Genomic DNA, 19,869 nt, shown 5'->3' on the forward strand with positions numbered 1-19,869 from the left:
TCTTTTTCTAAATAGAGAATCCTGGTAAACATTTCTGGACTTGAAATTCATTACAATGGGGCTTAGAATATTTCAGGTGGACAATACATATTCATGAAAATCTCAATAGAAATGTACCTTTCCAAATCTTCAGTTGGTTTATGGGGAATTAAAAACCACAATGATTCCACAGCTGCTTACACAATGAAAATCCTACACATGAGAAATGCCAAGAAGTCCACTCAGAGTTCCTAGAATCATGTCACAGGGGATAAAAAATTACAATAAAATGCATGCTACAGGATTGAAAGCTAGGTTTACACTAAAAACCTAATCTGATAACGTACCTGTTAATTTTACAAAAATTCCTGATATTCCCCAAAACCTTTGAATGGAAAGATAGTTTTAAAAGTAGTACGATTTCACAGAAGCCCTCAGGAAGCTTCACTCGATCTCTAGTACGGGTTCAAACGCTGGCTTGCTCTCTTGCCATATTTTCTGTTTCACCCGGGGACTTTTCACGCAAGCAAGCTTTGCCTTTCCTTACAACTATTTTTCTTTCAAAATAACAAATCAGCATTCCCAAATACTCGTCGCACGAGTACACTTTCAGGTACAAGGCTGTAAATTTAATGGCAGGACTTAGCCCCAATTCACGCTGAACATGTACTGACCTTTCGTTACTCTGTTTGAACCACGAGGGCTCTTTACAAAGGGTCTCACACGGCTGGGAAACATCAAGCCAAGTTCTGCCGTCACCGTGTGTTCAATTAAGAGCACTTGTCCGCAGCAGCTTGGCATCAGATTTATGCTGCTCTAACAGAACAAATCCTGGCCTCGGCACAATCAGCGTTCTGAGAAACAGAGCACTGCAGCTCCCAGGCTGAACCTGAAAGAGGACAGACAGCAATTGAAGTAGTTCAAATGCAGAATTATCTGTCAAGAACTGGGAAGAGATACCCTTAATAAAAAGTTATTCAGGGTGTTTAAGTGGACTAAAGTAAATTAAGCCAAGCTTATTTCTAACAATCAGTGAATTCAGCAAGTTCCGCCCTGCCCCGGGACACCAGCCTTTCTGCAATGACTGCTTTCCTGCTGGAGGCTATGTTCAGAATCTTTTAGAGCGCACTCTGCTTCCTCATTTGCTATTTAATTTCTTCATAGATCTAGATATTGCTTCTAAGTAGTCCGGATATTGAAGCTTCAAATAGAAAAACCTTGGTTGGTCCCAAAACGTACAGCACATTGAATTATTACATTTCTTTCAAAAGATGAATTCTCTTACCAGGTACAGCGCACAGGTTTTTGCACAAATTTTATTTGACAGGTTTGGTCATCGTATCGAACATTTTACTGAAGCTTAAAAACTCCAAACGACAAATACCAACTTGATTTTATTTCTGAATGACAGTCAGTGCATAGCATGAGACACGCACCATGTTTGGGAGGTATTACAATGCACAGCGTCTTCAAAAGATGAAAATCCGAGAGGAGATGAGCTGAGATTTCCCCATGGTCTAACGTGATCTCATTGAACCATATTTATATGATAAAGGGCAGCTCTGAAAGTGCCATTTTCATTTAGTGCAACTCAAAGCCTGCACGAGAGACAGAAGTAACTAACAAACACTTTTAAAAGTGGCAAAGCGATTTATACGATGGTGTTGCAGAGCGGCGATAGACTTACGGTGAAGTGCGTTTTGGAACACAGGACCTCAGCCTGGAGAATCCTGACCCAAAGCCACGCAGGTCCATTCATATTTAGATTCCACTGCTATCAGGTGGTTTTGTGGAAAAGGCCCTACATTTAAATCTCAAGGTGACATTAGGAATCGAGTTTTAAGCCAGTAAAGCAGTTGCTGGTGATCTTGGCCTGCCTTCACATAGCCTTACAACTTGGGTGTAATGCAAATTTCTTGGTATTAACAGGCTTTGAGAGACGTATTTAGATATGGAACCCAACTGATTCTTATTTCCTAGCATCCAGCCATTTTAACAGTTCTTCCTTGTTAGCAGGGACAAGGAAGCCTTTGCCAGGTTTGAGAACAAAGAAGTGAAGTGTGCCACATGAGAGCACTCACAACAGAACGAGTCCATGGGTCCTGTCATCATCCCTCTTTATACTGATCTTCAGTGTAATCCCCCCCAATACTTATTATTTCCATAAAAGGGTAGATTAAAATAAAAGTGAAAACTGTATGCATATAATTAAAAAATAATTTAAAAAAAATCAAAGCACATTTCCACATTTTCAGTGTTTCACAGAAATTACATAGATACTAATAAAACAAATCAAGATGTTTGCTTCAGAATTTGATTGAGAACAAAAATTAGGTTTTCCTACCATTTCCTTACCAATGCACTGACCCACAAAAATCTTTGATTGTAATAAGAAAGCAGGGTAGCTGGCAAGATTACGCATTTGTTTGTTACTTTATCTGTACAATCATCCCCTCTGCTCTGAAGTCCTTGTAATTTATTATTCAAGGAACACCACAGACTAATGGTCCTAGGTATTAGAAAAAGTCTTCATACTAAAGTGAAAAAGAGAAGTCCAAAAAGAGCTATTGAGGAACTTTCTGAAACAGATAAAACATTGTTTTGGACAAGACAAAACACAGTATTGCACAACACAAGATTCATACTTGTGTCAACAATAAAAAAAACAAGCTTCCTTCAACTTGGTCTTAAGATTACATTGAAAACATGCATTTATGGGGCCTAAAAGGGTTTTACGATCGAGCTCCAGCTCAAGACCATATCAATTTAAAATGCAGGTGGACACCAGCTTTCCTCAGACCCAAATACCGCAGTCCATGTGGCTTTGTTAGCCAGCCTTCCACCAGCAAGGCAAGGCTTGCAGGATTGAGCCTAAGGAGGCCAGAAGTGGCATATGGAAAACCACAGCAAAACTAGCTTTCCTCTCAGCTCTTCCCCTCCCAAATCCTACTGCCCTACCTGGGAACTGGGTATCGATTAATGCGCAGATGAGTCCAGAGGACTGTGATTACCTCAGCCCAGCTCTCCTTTTTAGTATTTACTTAATGTACAGGGTTACATGGTCAAGCCATCTCCATAAAGAGCTCTGACCAACTTTAACGCTGGGCTTTCAAGAGGAAGACTGATCATTTTCATTATGACTCAGAAAACGAGGTGAGTTGGGAATGCCGCGTTCTGATCAGAGGGGTCTAATGCCATGACATTCCCCAGCACACCGAAGCATTTGTAACCCAAACGCAATATGTTTTCTGGCTAACCAGAGAATTGTATTTCTGACTTTGTATTAACCAGTCCCAGTCTGCAGCTGCAGATGTCTCTAGCAATTCAATAAAAAAAGAGTTCAAGTAAGTCCCAGTAGTCAAACCACAGGTGTACTGCCCACTAACGCCCACGCGAAGGAGAATACACTCCTCTCAACAGAGGGTATGTTCAAAAGAATAACGCTCATCTCGCTCTGTTAACTCAGGTCAAGCTTCCTACGTCCCATTAGTAACTGAAGAGACTAAATAAATAAACAGGTAACAGCAGCATGGGGAGCCATGTCAAGACATGGTCCAAAAGACTGTTTGCCTCTCTTAAACTGGAGAATTTAAAAAAATAATTAAAAACAAATGAAGAGCCCACCTAGGACTCTTCTTTGTAGCCTATCCCTTTAGGACATGAAGACAAACCATTTTCAGAATACACCAAATTTAAGATGGTCTTTAAGGCACTGTGTGCAACATTTATGGAAAAGGACATGTGAAAACAAAGTGTATTACAATATATTAATACAGCTGGCAATTTCTAATTGAATGTGAGGTTACAAGATATGTTGTCTCCCTCTTTCCTCTCCTCTTGCAGGGCTTCTCTCTTTCCATTTGACCTCATGTTCCATCCCCGGAGGAATTACATCAGGACTGGATCCCCAATGCCATGGTCTGGGTTGCAAGTAAAGGAGATGGTGATGGCATAGCGAGTGCCCCAGCGAACCTTTTCCACACGATGAAGGTTCTCCGATCCAGAGGTGAAAAAGGAAACCCGGCCTGTAAAGACAAAGTATGTAATCAGTGACGTGGAGTTTGCCGCTCCGCTGTCGGCCCTCTGCCGTTGTCTCAGTCCAGCTGTTCCCTGGCTACCTGAGAGCCCACAGGTCATCACAAAGACAAACTGGAGCTTATGCTGCACTCTGACAGCTTTATGTACTGTTTAAAATGAACGTTAATCCTTTGTGCTATAAAGTTGGAGACGTAATTCCACCATATCTCATAGTTTATAAAAGGCAGGAGGAGGCCAAGAACATCTGAAGCCAGTTCTTAGTTGCCTCAAAAAAAAAAAAAAAGAAAAAAAAAAAAAAGGCAAGCAACTGCAGTGACTGTCAGCAAAGCGTACTGATTCCCTCCCTGCTCCCTGTCTAGTCTGGGCTCTAATTTCAGACCAGAGGAGGAGGAGGAGGAAGTACTACAAAGGTGGCAAAGAGTCTTCAGTGAAAAACTGCTCAGCGGGTTTACAAGCAGCTGTGGCAGCTTATCAGCACGGTACCACGTATTTGCTGTAGCTTTTTGTGCAGTCTGATCACTCGCTCTTCAGCCAGGTTAGAAAGTTACGTACCAGTCACATACAAATTGATTTTCCTTAGGAAGAGCCACTCCATCAATGCATTAGCTTGGAAACTGTTTTATAGATGCAAGTGCTTACTCCTGTGCCTCATCCTGTCCGAGCTCTGACCACCGCCCTACCTTGGGGTTCTCCAGGCCTTAAGTGGCATCAAAGCGAAATGATTTTCTTTTCTTCTAAATGAGTTACTTTGATAATGACAGCAGAGGTATATTAGCACCCCACTTGATGGAACAGCAGAATGGGGCCCTCTGCACTTTCACATTATTAAACTGTTCTGAGAACACAAAAGTTTGATGTTTAGCAAGTAACTCCGAACTGACGCAGCTCTGCAGGACTGCTCAAGTTCTCCCGAGAAAGCTGGTAACACTCATAGGCCCAGCTGTTTTATCCCAATAGCACGTGGTTTTCCTACTTGGGCTTTTTTTCTGCTGTTCAAATTAGATTAAAGTTTGTTAAAAAGCTTATCATAGGGAACTCGTACCGACAATCTAACTCTGCCTGGCACTCATTCACAATTAGGCAAAATGAAACTCTTCTATGCCTACCTAACATTTGCACAAGATAAACTACTCCAGCCATTATACAACCTCCACTGCAGACAACGTAGCTGGTTTTCTCTTTTAAGATCCAGGAGTTATTTTGCTTGCATACTCCTAAGCAGCACACGTGGGAGATCGGAACAAAGCAGAACTGGGCTCACGGGGCTGGGTTTGCCCGCTGATCTCCGCGGGCTGTTTGCGTGGCCTTTGTGTCCTTTGCACGTTCAGTTGCAGCTCACGCTTCATCTTTCATAGTTCACATAGTCTCTCCTAACTGCCAAGCAGAAGTCATGTCATACTCTTCTCTGCCTGGGGCTGCACATCAATAATTGGTAAAGCTATATATTATATATATAAAGTAGATTCATTCGCATGCACAGCTCATTTACACCTTGGTGTCCTGCTTTTCTAGATGAAAGCCTGAATGAAGGCAATGCACTCCTGTCCTACGAGTGTTGCAATGAGCAGCCCTGCCCTCAAGGATTTCATACAAAGTCTCTGTGTTATGAATTTTTTTTTTTTTTAAATCTTATTTCAACAGCATTCAAGTACTTTATTATCAGTCCCTCACCTACTCACCCAAAGCTTTGCCTTAAACTGATTTTCAAGCTTTTTTGTTTGATCTCTTATTAGAAGTAGTAGTAATTCAGAATTAGACAAGGTTCAGTGTATTGTTTAAGCCAGTTAAACTGGATTTTTTGGCTATACAGAATGTCTTTTAATTTCTTTCTTTAATAAATGTCTTCATATATATGGTATCTTATAGCTCCTTGTGCGTCTGGTCCCGTATCTGTCAACTGGGGTCTCCAAGTCACTGAACAAGCCTACAGTCAGTTTTCAAAGATACTTTTTCCTCACTTGGGAAGAATTTCTTTTAAACTAACTTCCATTGCAAAATTTTGAAGCAAAAGCATGCTCTCTCTCTATGGTACACTATGTGTAATAGTATAAATGTTCAAAAAGAGGGTAAAGAATATTAAGTCCCATCCCATCTGACAAAACCTTCAAGGAATATATGGCAATATCATTATCCAGAGACTCCCGGGGAAAGACAGGAGCTAAAATCAAGCTGTACCGTTATCGGACAGGATGACTTCCAGGCCTTTCAAGCACACCATGACCGGACCTTTCATAATCTTGCTTCACTGCACAGTATGTGGAAGCCACTTCAAAAATTAAATCACTCCAAGGGAGCAAGCAAGTTCCTTAAGAAAGCGTGGACCTACTCCGAGGTTATAACCTGTTCTAGCTAATTTTGATCAATTTTGAGTTAAGATTTTAAACCCTAAAGTTCCAAACTATGAACTGTATTAGCAAGTTAGTAGGATCATATGCAAGATGGGTCTGGTTTTAGCTGTGAGATTGCATTCAAAGTATTTAAAGTGCACTTTTTTCAGTTACACGCTGCCACAACTACTGTAGCTGTGATAGGATTTCTCTCATGGTGAACGGTGAGGAAGACACGCACAGGGCAGTTCCACTAAGCAATTCCGACTGAACTACTGAGGGAGCGACTGCTGAGCTTCGGAAGAGATCAGTGTTGCATTACAAACGCTAAAGAATGGCTATGCAACTAGTCATTGGATAAAAGTACATATGGACTTACAATTTCCTGATGGAACACTTTTGAGCAACAAAAGCTCAGGAGAAAGCGTGTAAAATTCTAATCCCATTTCCTTTGTCCTTTTCTTTTGTTATTTAACAGCCTCAAATCGGTCTTTTCACTTTCTTCCCCCCTCCTCTGACCTGCCTGCAGAGATCTCTTTCCAACATGCTTTTCTGCTCCACTAAGGAAATCTTGACTACTACCTCCTGGCCCACAATTTCAGTTTGATTTACGAAGACTCCCTGTTAAAAGTGTAAGCTTTTTTGAAATCACAAGCTACTACTCAGTACAATTTTATAGTATATTATCTACCCAAAAAAAGAGAAGGTGTTTAATCCCTGGTCCTTAAGGGATGAACTTTTGGAGAGGAAGAAACAGCAAAGGGATCATCTCCTGTTTTGAGGTCCATGCTGCTAAGCTTTCAGGAAGAGGCCAGTCTGAGCTACGTTCTGAAGGCTGAAGATCGGGATGGAGGTGTCCTGGGGTTAGAAGTGATGCCAAGGGTGAAAACCAAAGGATTTGTGTTTTCCCACTGAGATAAATCTATGGTCTGAGAAGTATTTCATCCCGATTGTGAACATTTCACTCATTTTCCCTAATCACTGCAAGATGCCAAAACCTCCATTGCTTCTTTAGTTCCATGATGCTTTGACCAGGACCTCAGCCTCAGGGAAGTGTTAGATCCCTAAGTTAGAAGGAAGCGTGGCCTGCCCTCTCACATCTGCTGTCCAGCCTCTCCTCCTCGCCTCCACTTTCCATTCCACGAGAACTCAAGCAGGCAGAGCATACCACAGCAATCAGTGCTTTTAATATAAAAACATTACATAAAAAATACATTTTGTAGGCACTTCTATCCATGCTCTTTCCTCTTTTCTGCCCACAAATGCTTGAAATTTCTTTAGAGCTGTTCCCAAATGGCTTCAAGGTTTCTATCAGGCGGGCTGCAGTAGGGGAGTGAGCTGTACTCCAGCCTAGTTCCCGTGGGAGAGTGCAACAGTAGGCTGGAGGAAGTTCCTCCCACACAAATGCACTTGTTCTCATCTTTCTTATTAGAAGAACAAAAAACCAAATAATTGGAAAGATTTGTGGTAACCTCAAGACCTGCAGGAGCCTGTTTCTAAATGATTAGCTTGCCTGCGTATCTCTACGGGCACAGCAGTAATCAATTCTTGCCTTCGATCTCTATTTGACACCACCACCTGAATCTACAGCTTGTTTTCTCTTCCTTTTATGTTTTCTTTACTTTCCAGCATTAAGTGCTTAGAAAGTGTGTTTCAAGATGGAGTTTGGTCCAATAAAAGCTTAGCTGATGAGCTTCCGTTCCTTGCAGGTTGCAGAAAGCGTTACAGTGACGGAGTTGCTCCCCTTTCTAGTTCAGATACGCCTCCAGCTCCGCTTCCCTACCAAGATTAGTCGGGAGGTTATCCGCAGGTGGAGCTGCTTCAGCCCCTTCTTTCTGTGGCCCTTAAGCATCCGCACAAGTTTTTAAAACTTAAAAGAGTAAGCAAAGGATAAATTGTATTGGGGATGAAAGAACTAATGCCACGGACAACTCCGGTGCAGACTCATCTCAATATGCCGCCCTCAGAGTGAGCTAGGACGAGGAGCAGCTAACAAGCTCAGCGCCACAGCACCCATCACAACGGAGCCCGGTCTTCGGTGTCGCTGACACAAGTCAGGCTCTTAAGTGCTGTCAGGTTGAGAAAAGCTTGTGATGTGAAAAACAGGAAAGGTCTCACTCCTCTTACAGGGAGCGAGACCTTAATCGTATTAGAGGTAACCGCTTATTCTCCTGGTATTTTTTGAGAGTCCGTTTTTGCCCTGACCCCCAGGTATCATTATTTATGAAGACATCCAAGTGCCAGTCACAAGCTTCATTGCTATGAATTTTATGTGATCCTAATTTAGATGAAGCAATGCTGTTATTTTCAGGAATAATACTTACAAGCAGCAAAAGCAATGGATATTTCACTATGCAGCAATTATGTCCCATTTAATTACTCAAACAAAACCACTAGAGGAATATATGTATTAACTAGGAGCTTTTGCTTTTCCCTGCTTTAGCTTTCCCAGGCATCTCTCAGGCCCACGTATTTTGGTATCCCCATGTCTCCTGTGCTTGATTTTTGAGCAGGGGGCATGGAGCAGACGACCTCCAGAGGTCCCTTCCAACTTCAGTTATTCCGATTACACATGGAACAGGCCATTCACATTAACATCAACTTCGGCGATCACTTTCTCTTTGCAGCATGCCTGTTTTGCCACTGGATTCCAAGCCCATTCATGCTCCCGTCCTTCACAAGAGGCTACCACTTCGGCTTTCTTGGCAGCATCCTGCTAGCCCTGCTAGTTTAACTCACTGCCCAATTTCCTTGTAAACTCTTTGGGTTATGAGAACATTGAGGAGAAAGCACAAATTACGTTAGACTGTCTCAACCAACACTCAACCATGCAAGCAAATAAGGGAATGAGAACTGTCCCCTCGCTCTGCTGAAGCTGCGGCTGGACGCCAGGGAAGGGCAGGGGCCACCCCTGCCCGGGGCCACCCCTGCCCGGGGCCAGCGACAGGGAAGGGGCGCAAAGCGGGGCCGGGGGGACGCAAGGTCTCGCCTCCATCCGCTGCCCATGGCGGCTGGCTGGGGGCACTGGAAAGACTGAGCTGCCGCTCAGAAGGAAATGAGGCAACTCCTCTGCCCGACTAAAGGGAAGCAGGAACAGTTCATTTGGCACCACAGATCTATTCAACATCTCACCTTATGCACTGACAGCTTTGACTGTCTGCTTAACATTTACCAGCTCTAAATGTTACTGAGGAAAGAGGGAAAAACTGCATCTCCTCTGCTGAACGACAGCAAGGCAGAAGCACTGCCGGGGAAGCTGCACACGCACAATTGTGTTCGCACCCTCGTCGTCTGTTTAGGATTAATTGCCAATTCATTTGCATGTAAAGTGTCCAAGAAAAACCACCATATCATCAGGCAAATAACCTAATAATGATATTCTCTGTAATCACGCAATAAAACTTATTTAACAGATACACTTATTCAATTACTTATAAATAAATGTTGAATGGGGAGAGCTTTAAGCAAGTCCTTACCTAAATCCCACAAAAGTAAGAGGGAATGGCGGCACCTGTGAGCGCCCTGATCTGGGGCGAAGCGAGGGTGCCAGCAGAGAGGGCACAAGCTTCTCTGAACAATTTTGCTACATATACGCCAAGCACAGAAGCATAAAGAAGCCTAGGGCCTAGAAAAAACCCCACCTAACTGCAACGGGTATCGAATGAAGCCTTGTTACAAACTTGTCTCAAATTTATTGGCTAGACAGAGAGATTATTTGCTGTTATAAATAAAATCACTGATTAACATCACGAACTCTCCCACAGCCAGCTTGTAATTTGCAGAAGTATTATCAATAATTTTAAAAGTACTTGCTTCTATTTTAAATTCAAAAGCACCCGGACTGAAAGCTTCCAAATTACAGTTTTTAAAGAAAATATGTGAACATAATTATTTCCTACTAAAAGTACATGAGCATTTTTAGACTTCCACAGAATCCCTGCCTGCTTCTCTCCTGTCAGCACAGTTGGTTGCTCAAAATAACAGGAGTTTCTGCTCTGTACCTTATGTCTGAAAGTGTGACAACCCAGTGAAGTATTTAGAAGTGAAAACTGCATAACTGCGCTCTCTGCTAATCGCCGTTACTGAGTCTCACCACGGCCTTTTGGCTCCATTTCTTCTCCCTGCAGCCAGGAGAAGGACAGGGACATCGCCTCTGCTCTGCCCTCCAGTTCTCCCCTCCGGTACTCAACCTCACCCCAGGAATACGGTCAAGTCTGCTCCGTTCACCCACGTCGGAGCACTCTGGGCAGCTGCAGGTTTCTAAACTGGACTCTGACAAAAAAGTTCTCACCAAGAGAAGCCTCTAAGAACAAAGCGTTGCAATTTCAATCACGTGAAATACCTCTGGATCATCTATTTTACTTTTCTGGACCTTGCCAAACACAGCATGTTTAGGAGAGCTGTGGTCAAATCCCATGGATGCCCGAGTTCTAGGCTTTGGACTTCTGCTAGAGAAGGAATTCATCCTTACATTTAGTAAATCACTAAAGCATAAACACAAGAGTAACTTCTGCTGCTCATTTCTTATTCAAAAAATAGGCTTCAAACAAAAAGACTTCATGACAGCACTTACGGTGCGCGACATTAACACTCGCAAAGCTTAGGAAGCAAGAAATGAAACATCACTACTGAACTATACAGCGTAACACAGCTGAACCTGCAGGTAATCTGGTATTTTGTTTTACTTTATCTGTTACATTACCTGAATTTCATCAAGTAACTGGTTGAAGCCGATTTTCCTCTGCTCCCTCTTTATGCCTTCAGCTTTGCTGCATATTTGTCTAGCAGTATCAAATCAAATTAATAAAATATTGGCCTGCATATGCATGACATAATACAGAGTCCTGTGCAGCAAGCAGCGAAACGCACCGACGGTGCATGCTACATGCGTTCGTTTATGACTAAGTGTTTTATACCAGGGAAAAAAGCCGTAGGGGCCAACTGTCAGTACTGAGAGTGCTTCGCAACGCTCTGCGGAGCACTCACACGAGGCACCTATTTAGCTCCTCCTGTTGCCCCAGCACTCCGGCTAGCGTGAAGGGACCCTTCCTACCCTCAGTAACGGATGCCCCAGCAAGGTGGTGTGTTTGGTGTGAAGTGATCCATGTAAGCAGCACGTGAAGTGCAGGTCTGACCTGCGCCTCCCAGGCACCCGTTGCTTTAGGGACCCAATTAAAAGATTGTGTCATTTAATGCCATCATAAACCTATCACCAAGCACCGCTGGGATACAAAACCAGAGTCTGGAAGACAGTTCTCTTTCCATGGAAAACAGAAGAGAAAGCAAAAGAAAATCTTCAGAGTTCTACAAAGAAATGAGGCTCTACTGAGTTATTTTCTACATATTTTTGTCACAATCACAACAGGTCCTCTTTTTTCTACCACTTCTCTCTGCAATCATCCTATCAGTCCCAGGTGCAATTTGTGATTAGTACTGCAAATCAGGAAGGATTGCTCTCCTACAACCCATGAACTTTGCATAGCTGGTTATCCCTGCAGCTGCTCATGCCGGCTCCATTTATTCCTCTCTAGGCCCGACAGCTCATCTGTGGCAGCTCGGCTTTCAGCTGTTGCTGATTTCCTATCAAGATGTGCTCCAGTTTTACTGATTGGAGCACAACTAAAGCTAGGAGTGCCTGAAGGTTATCATCCACATCATCTAGATTCAATGTGGAGAAAGATCAGAGTGCCTATACTCAGTGGGAGGGAGGTTTTTTTGGTATCACTATTTTGTATCACTTTTTTTTTTTTGTATCATTATTCCATGATACAAGATGGATTAGTTAGTATATGCTTTGAACACAAGTTTCACACCTTGTGCTAATGTTATTGTGGGACTTCTGAATCTGGAAATCTTACCTTTCGTGTCACTATGCCGCACTCCCTCAGCATTTAGCGGTGAATTCCTCCAAACTGATTTTTTAAAGAGCACAATAAAATAAAGATATGACAGATTCCCACCACTTCACTTGGAGCACTGCACTTACTCTCATGATTCAGCCACGCGATACCTACCCGCTGCCATAAAGCTGCGCTTACCTCGCTGGTGCCTGAAGCCCGCTCCCGCGCTAGGAGAAAGCTACGTGGGCATTCTTCAACGTACGCTTCTCCTTGCCTGAGCAGAGAAAACTAAAGGCTCGGGCTTTGAGCGTACACCTTTTTTCCCATTCTAAATGAAGAATAATCGAACTTCACAAGTTCCCAAGTAGCTCATATCTTCATCTCAGATATTTTTACACTTTCAGAAACACACACTTCTGACAGCTATGAAAATATGCTAAGTTTGATATTCAAGGAAGAGTCGCATTTTGCTCTCCAATGCACAGAATTAATTTTGCACCATAGATTATTTTCTTCCACAAACACACAGAAGCAGCGATTGCGACCCTTCCTTCTACCCTCACATAATAAACAACTTGTATGAAGAACAAACTCCTTTGTGAGTTGAAAATAAGTGCAGCAAAGCTGACCTTAAAACTAAGAAATGTACATGCAAATAAGGAACATACAGCTGATACTGAGGTTTCATTCCAGCTGCAGGGTTTCAGCTACACTTTACGACAAAGTGAAGCCTGTGACCTGCCCAATATTGCCAGTCCCCAAATTCACACAAGACTCTCCAAAATTATCACATTTAAAATATGGTTTATACTGATAAATTTAGTAGCAGCAGAAGGTATACCAATTTTATCATTAAGAAAGGACTGCCTTGATGTCTGCCATTTATTCTCGATCCTCCTGGATCTATTGAGGATTACTAAAACAGGTCTCAGGCCAGCAAAGGAAAGGTAATGTTGAAAGGGCTGCGGGCTTCATTTTGAAGAGCCTCATTCTAACTGCTGCTCTATTTCATTTCGCCTCTTGAACAGAGCTACCCCTGGTGCAACGGATGAAAACAAAGTGCTAGTACCTCAGTTTCGGAAATAGAATTAGTGTAGCCATTTAAAAGCAACAGATCCTACTTTAGAACTGTTTCTTTGTCCAAAAAAAAAAAAAATTTACCTTTCAAAGTAGGATTTCACTTGGCACTGAGAATTCTTACGGTACAGCGAGTTTCTTGCAGCAGGCAGAGGTCCTGACTTAAGTCAAACGACACATACATACTCCTGAAGCCCATCAGGGCACAAGAAAGATGTGTTCCTTAATGCCACATTGGGTTACGAATTAGCCAAAGGTCTGCACACGTAAATTGGCATCACGGCGGTGGCTTGTTCATGTCAAAAGAAAAAAAATCTCAAGAGCCTCTAGGTTAATAAATTATAATTCCTTCTTAAAGCTAGAAGCGTTTGTTAATATTTGAACTAAGCAATGTTATAGACCATGCTACAAATTATATTGAGAGTCTTTCACTCAAATACGTGAGAATCGGGACTTACAGACTTCTTATACGATCCGCCAGTGATACGTACTTAGAGACATGATAGATGCTTTAAAATCAGGCTCCACTTCTAACAAAACAGGTTTCCCTGTTCCTAACTGTCTGGCTAAGACTTACCCTTAAACAGTAAGCGCTGCGAAAGCATTTGAAGCAGGGTGGGACTTGCCTAGTTCACAACACAGGGAATCCCAATGTTTTCTTTTTAATTGTCTTTTTTTGTATGTCCAGTTACTGCTTTTCTACTCCGCTGCATCGGTAACAGTGCCTTTCTGTTCCCTGGTGCAAAGCCTGACACCAACACGCGACTGCTCACAGCGAAGGGCCGGGGCTCATTCTGGCACACAGTACCAAGTTCCGAAAACACAGACTCACTTTGAGACAAGAAGCGCCAGGTTTTGCAACCGAAATGGCATTAGCAATACGGAGAAGGTAAATAGCGGTCACGCACTAAAACTGAACCAGCAATTACAACAGTCATCGCTAAAAGAGCCCCAATCTCCTAAATGAGAAGCAGAAAAGCTTAGGGTTTTAAAAGTTGGGTTGGAGTGAAACACAAAGTATCAAAAGAAGCATAAAACAAACAAACAAAAATCAAACAAACCAAACAGGGAAGGAGAGAAAAACCACTGCAAAGGAACATTCTGAACATGAGAAATACATCCCTTTGCACCAGCAACGGAAAACACCCGGGGGCCATTCCCTCGTTCCCGTTCTCTCACAAGCTGCAGTTTATCGGCAAGAGGAAAGGTAAGTGCAATCGCCTTCCCCTTGTGCTTCACCTCGAAAGCTTTTCTCCCCTTTCTCCCAGGATTTTAGTAGTTGTTTGGATTGCACCACAGGTAGCAACACAATCACGGGACCCCTGACAACTGTGTTTAGGCAGAGGAGCGTGTTAGAAAGGCGTAGCTGGCATTAAACTTAATTTTCTGTTGTGCACATGTGGCACATTTGATCTTTCAAAGCAGGCCATTCCCTCCGAGCTTTGCGCTGTTCTGTTTTGAAAAGCTGTGTGTGACCAGTCCTGTGGCACGCACGCCGCCGGTGCAACAGCCTGTGAAAGGCAACCGCCAAAACCAGGTGTGTTAAACACCTTTCGGTACTTTGTCCGCTCCCCCTTCCTCCCCAAGAAGGACAGAGAGAGCAAACACCTTGCAGCAGAGCCCGAAAATGAACCTGATGGGGCTGAACGGAAGCAATTTCACAGTTGCAGATTTTTTGACATTAAGTCGGAGGCACGTTGCATACAGCAATCGGACTGAGTGCCCCTGTATGTGCAAGGAGACAGCTGTCCTCCCTGCTACCTAGAATCCAACTATGATTTCTATAGCTATAAAAAACATGTTCATCTTAGAATCCCATCTGGAAATGAAGTAGTTTCATGTGTTCCCTTTCAGGATACTGGTAGCAGCATTTTGCAAAGATGATACTTTCAGTTTAGGCTTTATTTCCAACCACAAAAGCCAAAATCAAACGTACAATTCTTGATACTAAACCCAGAATGCAGACGATCTCAGAGTTGATCTAAGCCAGCATTACTGCTGGTGAGCGGATCGCTATGATCCGTAAATCAAAAAAGCCCCACACCCATCCCCATTTGCAGGCAGCAATGGTCAGAAGTCAGCTCTGCTTGGGGTAATGCCTGTCAGCAGACAATTACTGAGCCTGTCTTCAAATGAGTAAATTTCCATCTTTTCTCTCTTGGAAAAAAAGAGAGACCATAGTAGGAATATGAAGTGGTCCTTGATTTTTTTTTTTCTGCAAAAGTGGGACTGGTCTTGCATTATGAAAGGTTACACAGCTGTGTTACATGTGGGATTCAGAAACGTGTCAATCACCAAGCACTGCTTCAAGAAGTTAATTACCAAGGACTGCTTAGAAGTTCATCCCCAACGACTGACAGCCACCAAGGACAGAGTAGAGCTAGGAAGAAGGTAATCACCAACAACCACAGAAACCAAGGACAGAGGAGAGGCCTCTAAGATCTCCATCCCTGGAGGGATTTAAAAGCTGGGCAGACGTGGTGCTCGAGGACATGGTTTAGTGGTGGCCTTGGCAGTGCTGGGTTAACGGTTGGACTCGATGATCTTAAGGGTCTTTTCCAACCTAAACGATTCTGTGATTCTACGGTAAGAAGGAATATCTGAACAAAATAGTGAGCTCAGAACAAAGGTAATGGGGAGTCGGAACATGAAACAAGAACATCCCTGGACATTGAGGAGCATCAGCTGTGTTCTTAACAAAAGAAAACAGCCAAATCAGCATGATCAGGTGGAAAAAAAAAAATCAACGAGGTCAACAAGCAGACAGCTCAAATTTGATGATAACAACCACCAAGGACCCCCAAAAGAATCCCCAGAATTAAACAGCCCACGCTCCAGTGGGAGGGAAAAAATATGTTAATGATTTCTGGGAAGTAATTGTAATATTAATGACTTTTCTCAGAAAATTAATGAATATGTACGTTTAAGTTTGATAAATACCTTGCTGGCGTGACCTATGGCATGCTCGCTAGGTGGAGATCTCCCCCGGGCATCCAGCGCTGCAGTGAAGAACGCCTGCTTTCTAATGCCAAACTGGTGTCAGAAAGTTTTTGGAGCGGTTTGCGATAACAGCTGTAAGCTCAGCACTCAGCTGCCAGACAGACGAGCTGAGGCCGAGCGCTTTCTTCCTAGGCACACTGCCCCAAGGTAATTCTAGTTTCAAATGATCCACTTACTAGAAAAATCTTAAACCAGCCTTAAAGGACAGGCTTTTTTAGCTATAACTGACAGCCATCAGAACGCTTATCCCTGTCAGATCTCCTGAAAGCAGGCATGGACTTCTAACCAAGTTACCGTGGTTCATCACGTTACTGCCGGTTAGCAGAGCTGTGGTAATCAGTCACCTTCACACCCAGCCCACGGCAGTTACAGGGCATTAAGCCCCACCTTGAACAGCAAAGGAATTTCAGGCCAGACAGTCTAAAGTAAATTGCTTTATTTTGGATTTGCTGTAGTCACAGTTACCTTTGCCCTTGATACAGTGACCTGTTAGGCTATCGTAACTGGAGGGCAGTTAAGCCCTGCAGCTTTCAAGGAAGTCACTTGGTGTGGCTTAACTCCAGATGTTTCAAACTGTGGCCACATTTTCACCTTTTTTAATCTCTACTTTATGTAATCAAGCTGAAAAATGCTACCTTATTCCACAGTTACCACTGATGCAAAATGAAGTCCCAGTACCTCTGCCAGTGCAGCCAGTTAATAAACAGCACAGTTTGGCCTGCCCCAAAGCAGGCAAACCAAGGCTCTTACCTGCTCGGGGCTCTATCGTCTTGTTGGAACCTGCATCCATAAAGACAAACCGTCCACCACCAAAGTCTTCAGTGTAGTCAGAGAGATAGAGCAGTGAAGTATAGTCAAAAGAGCCGTAAGTTACCTGGGAGTAAGACAACATTAAAAATTACCAAATTCTACTCTCATCTCTGCAGAGAGCAAATAATTAGCAGATGGATCTGATGTTTTTTTTTTCCTAATTTTCCAGTTCTCACGTATTTAATAAAGGGGTCTCTGAAAATTGAGAACGTTCTTTTCTAGAAATGATATGTTTGTTAGTCCATTATGTTTACACATACACTACATACAAGACTAGCATGTTATGTTTATTATTTCTATTATTACAGTTTCCGTAATTAAAGAAGTGCTCCTATTGATTTCTAACTCTACTAAACAGCTAGCAAAAAACAACTAGTGTCAGAAGTTACACCTCTGCATTGTAGGAAAAATACAGAAGGGCTCAGATCTATTGATACTATTTCAAGATGAAATTTCACCCTAAGGTTAATGAGACCCAAGTCCAGCCTTGAACTAGTTAATCCCACCCATTATCTAACCATGGTCATAGGCTTCTGGAAGCCTCACCTTTTACTCTCTCACCAGCTACCATGCAGGAGCTTCATGGCAGCAGCAAATCAGACCTTCCAAGTAAACACACATTTGTTGCAGGAACTTCTACTCTCTTCCATACATGTTTTGTTTAAAAAAACCTTCAAACATGACTTTCAAAGTCTCTGCTGCTTCTCAGTCTACAGACCAAACACCCCATTTAAGTACAACAAGGTGAACTTCCTTCCTTTTAAAGTATTATTTTGGCTCGATATGTATGTTGAAGATGGAGAACAGAAATACTATATATTAACGCTCAGAGTGAAGCTATCTAAATATTTAACACTGAGTTCAGCTGATTCTGAAGATATTTCCTTTGCATATCTACATGTCACCAACAATTAAAAATATACTTAAAATCAATGGCTGTATTCTCCAGTTTCTTTACAGTCTATCACAACTCAATCAAGTTCTGCATTACACTGTCAAACAGTGACACGTGCAGCACAGTAGGGCTGTATAAACGTACAGCATTTCTAGCGTTGTGACTGACCTGGTGACTGTTAGAGGTAGGTGCTACTTCCAGACCTAGAAGTTTTCTAAATATTTCCAATTTTGTTTTAAGTTACACTCAGTAGTGCCAGTTAAATTTTGGCTCAACAGCAGTTGTGCATATTATTCTGTAAGGGCAATGACTAAAGAGAATATAGCAGCAGTGGAATAGGACGAGATTTTCATTCTTACTCATTTTATTTCTTTTGACGATGAGGGCTTAAAGGAAAAAAGCCAAATCTGGTGACCTGCTGCACTACACAGTCCGAATCACAAGAATGAGAGAAATGTTTTGGTGACCCCCTTCTCCCCATATTTACCCAAACCTTGGCAGCAATACAAGGCAACAGAGAGGAATTAATGAGCCCGTGGGACTGCAGCACCTCAAAACAGCCGTTCCACAGCCCTCCTCACGCAATCAGCTTTGCAAAACTACTTTCACCTTCATTGATTTGGTGATAAGACTTCCAGCCATTTCAAGGAAGTCTTCTGGCCAGTGAAGGCATTCGCATAGCAAAGTTTGTTCAACTCGTACTTGCACATCTAATGCATTAAAATTGTTTTTACGAACTCTTCAGCGGTACAGCAATCTTTGCTCCCTCAGTGCACTCTCCATCCTCTCCAAGGGGGCTTTACCAATTCTGAACTTTCAAGAGCTGACTACAAACCATTTTAGCCTAACCAAACACATCTGATTTCTATAGATGACTAATTTGGGGAACCAAATATGCAATGGAAAATGGCTTTTCTGTTCCTGTTCTTGTTCATCACTAACTCTCAGAAGGCAGCCAGGCCTGAGAAATGCAACACTACGGAAAGGAGGCACTAAATTATACTCAGTTATTTAAAATGCTAGAGGTGCCCCATGTATATCAAATGTATGTATTACCCTGGTAACGATTTCCAATACCAGAAAGGTTAATAATTGAACCAGAAGTTCAAACTACGTGAAAAAAGCTGTCATTAAAACCCGGTGATAAAGCCGTACAGGCACACTGCAGCAAATCAGATTTCTATAGCTCCTTATGAACAATTCAATAGCAAAAAAAATGCAGGCATTTCCATTCAGCCTGATACTTCATACAGTTAGTGGGCTCTTTTTGAGCACCCTTTACCCAAATAAGTCAAGCACAGCTAATATTTAACGGTAGATGCTTATAATGATATTTATAGGATGCTTCTTCAAAAGCTATTATTATAAATACAAGTAATTGTCAGAATTAGCCAGCCACATTTAGCAGTGTGACACCCTTAAGCGTTTGAGGGACAGATGTTTATATGCAACTAAACAGTCGTAGGACTATGCAATAGGCCTGCAGTTACTAAGACAGATAGGTAGGACAGCATCCTCTGCTTTCCATCGCAGAAGAAAATACAAACATGTATTCACTTCCCAATCAGCACAGGTCTAGCGTGATGTCTTGCAGAAATAAGAGTCAAAACTGCTCTTTTCCTGTAAGCCTCTACCTACTTCTTTGTGCAGATAATCACAAAAATAGCCTTGGTAGCTACTTCCAATGCTCTCTATATTGGTAGCATCTATTTAACAGCCAACACAAGACACCAAATAGCCGATCTCTGAATCGCAAAGGGCTGTAGGTGAGCTAACAGGTTTGAGTAGACACAAGAATAAACTTCCTCAGATTTCAAAGACGATGCTGTCCTAAGGCAGAAGTAAGATCTTTTGATGCATTTCATTAAATGTCTAACAACATGAGGGGAAGAAAAAGAAGAGC

The 19,869-nt window shown here is 42.5% G+C and overlaps 2 protein-coding genes across 10 annotated transcripts in view; one reads left to right on the top strand and one right to left on the bottom strand.

Moving 5' to 3' along the window:
- UTS2R (urotensin 2 receptor) overlaps nt 1–3,936 on the top strand; it is a gene marked incomplete at its 5' end in the record, with an annotated part of 56,797 nt that extends 52,861 nt beyond the window's left edge. The window contains one exon of one of the 2 annotated variants that reach the window (XR_014229749.1): nt 3,823–3,926. Of the gene's footprint in view, nt 1–3,822 lie in introns of both variants that reach the window. The other variant, XM_082326954.1, reaches the window with a different exon arrangement.
- The window catches only part of OGFOD3 (2-oxoglutarate and iron dependent oxygenase domain containing 3), a 44,119-nt gene continuing 25,593 nt past the window's right edge, over nt 1,344–19,869 (bottom strand). For 3 of the 8 annotated variants that reach the window (XM_082326963.1, XM_082326959.1, XM_082326960.1), the window contains 2 exons: nt 17,012–17,135; nt 1,344–4,004 (listed from right to left, as the gene is read on the bottom strand). In XM_082326963.1, the coding sequence (XP_082183089.1) occupies nt 3,868–4,004; nt 17,012–17,135 (261 nt within the window). In that variant the 3' untranslated portion in view covers nt 1,344–3,867. Of the gene's footprint in view, nt 4,005–4,314; nt 9,422–13,345; nt 13,551–16,201; nt 16,295–17,011; nt 17,136–19,869 lie in introns of those variants that run through there. The other 5 variants (XR_014229754.1, XR_014229755.1, XR_014229753.1 and 2 more) reach the window with 5 other exon arrangements.

Source organism: Platalea leucorodia (assembly GCF_965183815.1).
Source record: "Platalea leucorodia genome assembly, chromosome: 14".
Taxonomy (NCBI): Eukaryota; Metazoa; Chordata; class Aves; order Pelecaniformes; family Threskiornithidae; genus Platalea; species Platalea leucorodia.